Source organism: Apostichopus japonicus, chromosome 11, assembly GCF_037975245.1.
Source record: "Apostichopus japonicus isolate 1M-3 chromosome 11, ASM3797524v1, whole genome shotgun sequence".
NCBI lineage: Eukaryota > Metazoa > Echinodermata > Holothuroidea > Aspidochirotida > Stichopodidae > Apostichopus > Apostichopus japonicus.
Genome location: NC_092571.1, coordinates 2,695,182 through 2,702,506, shown reverse-complemented (window position 1 = coordinate 2,702,506; position 7,325 = coordinate 2,695,182). Strand labels below are relative to the sequence as shown.

The window sequence follows — 7,325 nt, the reverse complement described above, 5'->3', positions numbered from 1 at the left end:
GGCACCTCTCCCGGGTGAGGAATGTGTACATCCCCATCCCACCTCAAACACACAAAATAAGGATTGATTAGGACAACCTTGCGTTTATACCTAACAGTAGACATACTTAAGACAAAAAAGGCAAACCGTGGAGATTGATGTGTGTATTTACACATACCCAATTATTTATATATATATATATATATATATATATATATATATATATATATATATATATATATATATATATATATATATACATATATATATATTATTGGAATCGTGTGCAATCCAGTGATTCAGCAATCTCCACAGAAAACCTCATTTTAAGACAATACATTCGCAGTGTCCAAGATCAATACTCTTCATCTGAACTTCATTAAAACAATTCATTTTATATCTTAGCGATGCAACAACAACTTCCACATCCCAAAATATTTCATTAAATCTTCCTCTAACCATTGTCTTTAAATATCGATGATTTAGTTTTCAATGATTTCTGTTTCAGTCGATGATCTGAATTTTTCAGTTTTGGAAACTATGAGGACTGTTCTTATACAACGCTTATTGATTCCGCTGTAAAAACTTATCAGTTGCTAGTCATACGTTATCCAATACTGAAGACTTGATGAAGTCCAAACATATATTAAATTGCTCGAAATAGTTATGTTATGGTCTTTGCAAATTCGCAGAGGATAAACTTTTCTGAACGTTTTTCAATATCTTTGTGGTGGTCCTCAAATCAAAAGCAAATGTCACACTACACATCGAAGTTATCGCCTCTCTTCCATACCCTTCCCTCAACTCCCTCAACTCCCTGGGAAGTGATCCATTTAAGAGTGAAATATCTCTAGAAAAGGGGGAAAAACGTTTAACCACACTTGCACTGCTTTGACTGAAAGTTTAGCAAGTAAACACAGTCATTGCAATTTCACCGGGAAGACAAAATATTTTCTATTAAACAGTGACATCATTTCTTCGTCAGTCTCCTCATCTGCTATTATTTGTTCTTCTTATTTTATCTTTTTCATTTCTTGTTCTATTTTCTTTATCTTTTATGCAATTCCTCTGGGTTTCTGTAAATCTTTCAACAAAATGAAAGGAATCTAATTCTTTTCTCTGCGGTCGAAAAACATCGTCTGGTGGTTAATAAAACATTCATATATACGATCGATATCTACGTATGGATCTGAAGCAGACTGTACCATTATTGGATTTTTTTGGCGGGGAACAATCATGAAGAAGAAAAACACAGAGAAAGACAAATAAAAAGCGGAGAGCCATACTCATTTCTATATGGTGATTTTCATTCTTCTCAGTTTATCCCACCATGAAGGAAGTGTTCAGTGAGCTTGTATATAACTCCTCACTGGAAAAGTAAATCGGGATCTGCCTTAGACCAGGTTTGTAGATCCATCATTGTATATATCCATCATTGTATATATCTCTCATTGTATATCCATCGGTTAACCGTCCATTTGTATCTTTCTCACATTACATCAGTGTATACTTTTCTTCGTGTTATTGGAAACAGTGTATTAGAAACATGAATTCATCGGAAGGAGAGGCTTTCGTTTGCCCTTAACTTAAATGTTCTCAGCGTTTATTGGACATAATATAAATATATATATTTTTCTCAGGATGGAAGTTAAAAGCCATAAAATTAGGCAAGAGAAGACGAGAACCACTTCATTGCAGTGTTTCTATTTGCAGTATAATGATTCTGATATATGAGATACGTTTGTTTGTTTTCATTTGTAGAATAAAATCGACACCAAAGACATGAAGATCCAAACAACGAGAGCAACCATTGATTTATTGGAAAACTGGTAATTCATCCCATAAACGAATATGGCGGATGCCACAAAACTTCCATATCCAATACTGTCTTTAGAAGGACATTTGGAACCTTATCAGAGCTGGATGATTGTCATTTTGACCATTGTTTTGATCATTGGAGTTCCGGGTAACGTGCTGGTGTTTGCGGTGTATTACTCCAAGACGAAGAAAACTAGCACTCATGTGTTTATTCTTACTATGGCCATTTTGGATATGTTCATCACCATATTCTCAATAGCTAGAATAGTCCATTGGCTATACGAAAGCTCATACGAAACGCCATACAAATGTCAAGGATACCAAGTGTTTGGATCTTGGAGTGAATTTTTCTCAGCATTCATGACAACCACTATCGCCGCGGACAGATATTTTCAAATTTGTCGTCCGCATTTTCCGATGACGATAAAGAAAGCTCTTCTGTGCTCGCTAATAGGCCTAGGGATTTCAAACATGTTTAGTATACCGGTGGCATTCCTGTATGGGATCGAAGATAACAAATGCCAGATTACTAAAGACGGGTTGGCTCTGTACATACCGCTCACTCTGGCGTTCGCTTGCTTTATTTTCTTAATGGTAACGGCGTTGGTACTTTATACTCTAGTTTACTTAGAGGTTAGAAAGAGATTTCAAAACCGGGCTGGTTCCGCGATATTTGTACGTCCCAGTGAGAGCACTGCTATTGATAGTGAGAGGGGACAGACGACAGCAGTTACCCATGTAGGTGAGGCGGTGCGTGTAATACCCAAAGACAAAGATACAAGGGGAAAACATCGAGAAAGCAATGGGAGCAAGCCCGTCGCTTGTAGTAGACGCGCATCGGTGACTTTCCTTGGAGTGAAAATTGAACGTAGGTCTGAGGGCAGTGCAAAAGTAGAAGTTGGGCGAACCGAAATGACAGTGGGAAAGAAAACGAAAATTGATGCGAACGTTAATCCGTCGTCTCCGATGACGACGGAGATTAGAAATATATCTAAATTTGCCACGACAGAAATTGGACATGTTGACAAACAATATGAAGACCTTATGACAGCGATACTAGAGACAAAGGTCACGAGTCGAGAAGACGTGGTTTTGAGACCTGGATCGTCCGCAAACAACAGAAGACTCTCGGTATCAGGAGCTGGTGCTAATCCGTTGCGATCCTCCGGAAGAACGGGGAGGATGTTATTGCTAGCCACGGTTGTGTTCGTTGGAACCTGGACAGCAAGATGCATCATGTGGCTGATAACTAACACAGAAAGCGAGTGGTGGAATGATCTACGTTTCGAAAATCCGCACGCCTTCGCGTTTCTAACAGTGTTACAACACATCTATTATACGACCCCTGCTATTAATCCAGTTATATACAGTTTTGCAAATCCAAGATTCCGGAGTGACAGTATAAGAATGCTAAAGGACGTGAAGTCGTGGCGTAATAAGGTGTTTCCAGGGTAAAGCTTGGACATTTGACTGTTAACCAATGATGAAAGATTGGATTCTCGTTTGCAACACTGATTATAGTAATGCGTGGTATTCAACGAACTGACGCAAAAAGTGTAGGCTAAACATGAAAATTTGGAAATCAAACTTAATGCAGTTGCATGCAGGTATGGAAAATTTAAACCATTATACTGTCTGGGCAATATTTGCCTTATATAAACCTACTTTGTTCGTATTACAATGCAAGGATCATGAGCAACCTTTTTTCACTATTAAACCACACGGTAAGGTAAAATGTTATAAACATGATATCGCGTCATCATTTTGTAGATTTGCATAGTTGTGTACTGTTGACTGTTAGGGATGTGAAGCAGGTTCTTTGTTAAGCTTTCTGAAACATACACTATTGTCAACTGTCATCTTGTTCACAAAAGTGGAATTCTGGGTGTTTTCGATTATTCAAAGTAGTATCGTGTCCTGACAGTAAACAATAATTTGTTATATAGGCCTATTGACGTCATGATTTTGTTTCTACTACAGCGCGCACGCCCTTAACAACATAAAAAAAAAATAGTTCAGCGCTTTTTTTTAACCAGAAAAATGCGAAACAACACAGTACCAAAACATATATATGAACTACAGGTTAAGAGAAACATGAAACTTGAAAATAGCTTCAATGCCCTTATATATTAAATGCTACGAACATCCTTCTGACGTCAAGGATACACTTTGCATCCATATATCCAACCTACATTCCCCATAGGTCAATGTGCAGGTGCCTATTTCCTAAACTTACTGACTTCAAAACACCAACCAAAAAAATTGTTGCCATTCTAAATTCCTTACGCTGATTAGAAGTTGTATTGTTATAATTCACTCTCCAGCTCTCTATGCCGAAAGTTGACTGATTCAGAAGGAGTAATCACTTGAAATCATTCAATCGTATTGATTACTTACCCTTTTAGCACCAATATTACACTTTGTGTAATTCATTATATTTCGTTATTACCTTTCTAAGGCTCCGTTATAAGTCATAATGTTAGATACTTCATGACAATACACTAATGTATATGTCTGAAGTATTGTTAAACTGTAATGGCTATCGGACCTGTCAATAAAGGCTCTTAAAATAATGTTATTGTATTAACCATGTTAATTCTTATTGTTTAAACCTTAGAAGCAAGTTCCATATGTCGTTTTCTTTTAAGCTGTAAAGCAGATTAGTACATGTGTTTGGTGAAGTGTTGTTTTGTATTTTTCGTGACGTTATGATTAATTAAGAAAAACCTCTGAACTGTTCTTTTAAAAAGGAAGAACAACTCTTTAGAGTCTACACAACCCTTTAAGTTTTGCCTTTAAGGCAATGACTCGACAGGTTCATTCCTAACATGTACTGAAACACGTCAGCCATTGCTTGCACCATATAAGATAAACGAAACCCTAATGTGTGACACACGAGGTGACAGACACAATTCTCACGTATTTAACTCTGTTTCACACAGTTAGCCCTTCTACATGTAACACCACATGGATGCATTGTTCTAGACGTGTTCTATATATTCTTGTACTTTGGACCGTTAACTCTGCGTACTTTGGGCACATATGTCATATGTACTTTGGGCAAATCGTGCCGCATTTCGAAAATCATTGTATTCAATAAATGAGAGAAAAACCAGGGCTTCATGAAAAATGTCGTTTCTTTAGTGGAAATTTTGTCGTTGACGTGGTGATCAATAATATGTGCATTATGAAACAATAATCAATAACGCTTTTAGCTCGAATATGCCTTTGTGATGTCACTAATCACCTGTTGCCAAGTATTATAACGATTATTCTACTTAAAACTCTGTATTTACAATTAAATTGTATGACTGATTTGTTTTTGTTTGCATAGGTTTGCAACAATCCATTTGGGGATATTGTCTATTTGTACTAGCCTTTATAACAACCTAACTAGAGATATTGTTGAAAGACGGTGATCAAAAGGACATGTAGTTTTATGTGCTGTATTGGTATTTATACAGTATGTTCGTTAGCTAACGTTGGTAGTCAATACTATATATATGGAGGCTCGGGTTCGAATCCCGGTGGGGGCTGGAAGTTTTTTTTCACTGTTCCTGATTTTCCAACTCATTATGATTTCAATTATATATATATATGAATATATATATATATATATATATATATATATGTATGTATATATATATATATATATATAGGCCTATATATATATACATATGTGAGTACGGTATAAAAGGAATATGTACCATATATGCGGTGTTTATATTATGAACTGTGTTCTTTGTATCATACATATCATGTGCATGTGACTTACATTTGAATTACATGGTTCAACATATACTCGGATTATATTGCAGTTGTTTGTGTAAGGATAATGATCATGACCTATACACAACATCATATATGTAGTCCTTTTTGGCGTTCCACAGAAGAAACTGCCCGCTGTCCGATACTGCAAGGATTGGTCATGCAAGTTACAACCACTTAATTTACTTATAATTTGATGGAACTCAATTCTCACAAAAAAAATCATACTTCATGTTCTATTTGTCAACTGTCGTTTGCAGTCCACGGTAGATTCTGAAAAACAAAGTGCTAAAAATAGAGGACAAAGCAAATATATGATAAGTACAGCTTACTCTGTAGTTGTATTTATTAAGTTAATATAGTTTGATTGTGTATCAGATCGACCCAATTACCAACTAAAGTATTAGTTAAATGAAGAGGATTATGATAGCATGGCGGAAACCATTTATTCTTGCGATGCAACTGACCATGGATAATATTGCATTGTTCGACAGTTTTTCTCATAGGTCAGTATGTAATCGTTACTGTAGATTTAGGTCACTCATTGTCCATCATCAACTTTTTTTTTAATGATGATGTTCTAGTATTCTTTCAATAGGATACCGACAAGTTTCAAACCTGAAAAGTTGATCTGACAGTTAGATCAGAGGATAATGTAATAAGTTTAATATTCGAAACCCTTAAGGGAACTTCTATAGTTTACTTTATTCTCGCATGCGTTACGTTTATCACTCTTAGGGAAATAAAGATAGAAAACCCGAAATAAAAACCTAACCTAAGCTAGATTTAGCTGCTACTACTTGATCCTCTTCTTCTTCCCCCTGACCTCCTTGATCCCCTTCTTGATCCACTAGATCCTCTTCGAGATGATCTACTACGGGAGGAGCCTCTCCATCGTTCGCCTCCTCCACCTCCGCCCCCTCCTGCTCCCGCTCCGGAGATAGCTATTGTAAGAAACATGACACGCCGGTTACAACATGAAAAGGAACTACGGCAAAAGACTTTCACTATGTTATTGTTATGGACAGTCAACTTTGTGCACTAAAATTATAGAACGCATTGTACCTAGTAGTATTTATTATGTTGAATGTAGACCGGTTTATTTATCAGCATACCGAAATGAGTAAGTCAACATGAGCTGTTTTGTTAATTAGGCTTTGCAAATCTCATGCCCTATTATTCCAACGCACCTTTAATTTAATGCACTTGTATTTTGCTTGATATGCGTCCAAGAGGGAAGGGGCTCATTTTTTACCTCAAGCTCGTGCAGCGTTCGGCGACTCGGACACAAGGGCGCACCAGCTAATCCGTCCCTGTTTTGTGGGGTAATAATCATGATATCTCGACGATACCAAATGAAGAGGTGCTGTTCATATTGTTGGTTTGATCAGTGGCGGAGCTAGGGATATTGGTCGGGGGGGGGGGGGGCGAGAATGGTCTGTAGGGGCGCTTTCGACACTATCTAAGCAGAGCGCCACCACAGGTTGGCGCGGAGGGTAGAGAAATTTGTTGAGTAAACAAACTCCCTAGATCTTTGCAGATTTGCAGATAAACGAAGAATAAATAGTTGTCATCGCCAGTTGTGACAACTCGGAAGTTTCTATTGGTGTTGAAAGTACATGCGATTCATCACAATCATCATTTCATCATTTTTGTCAGAAAATTACACCAACAAAATGTGACAAATGTCAATAGGTAGATGAGAGCGCAATAAAAAAGTCAATAGTCGCGAATAAGTAAAAAGTGGTAAAAAGCTGAAA

At 37.0% G+C, this 7,325-nt stretch overlaps 2 protein-coding genes across 39 annotated transcripts in view; one reads left to right on the top strand and one right to left on the bottom strand.

Annotated features, from left to right (window-relative positions):
- Window positions 1-1,216: 1,216 nt before the first annotated feature.
- Window positions 1,217-5,399, top strand: LOC139976078 (uncharacterized). The gene is made up of 2 exons (XM_071984515.1): window positions 1,217-1,382; window positions 1,741-5,399. The coding sequence occupies exon 2, from the start codon at window positions 1,831-1,833 to the stop codon at window positions 3,250-3,252; it is 1,422 nt and encodes a 473-aa protein (XP_071840616.1). The 5' UTR covers window positions 1,217-1,382; window positions 1,741-1,830; the 3' UTR covers window positions 3,253-5,399.
- Window positions 5,400-5,878: 479 nt separating this feature from the next.
- LOC139976209 (uncharacterized) overlaps window positions 5,879-7,325 on the bottom strand; it is a 28,369-nt gene continuing 26,922 nt past the window's right edge. For all 38 annotated transcript variants that reach the window (XM_071984763.1, XM_071984732.1, XM_071984733.1 and 35 more), the window contains one exon: window positions 5,879-6,509. In XM_071984763.1, the coding sequence (XP_071840864.1) occupies window positions 6,352-6,509 (158 nt within the window). In that variant the 3' untranslated portion in view covers window positions 5,879-6,351. The remainder of the gene's footprint in view (window positions 6,510-7,325) is intronic.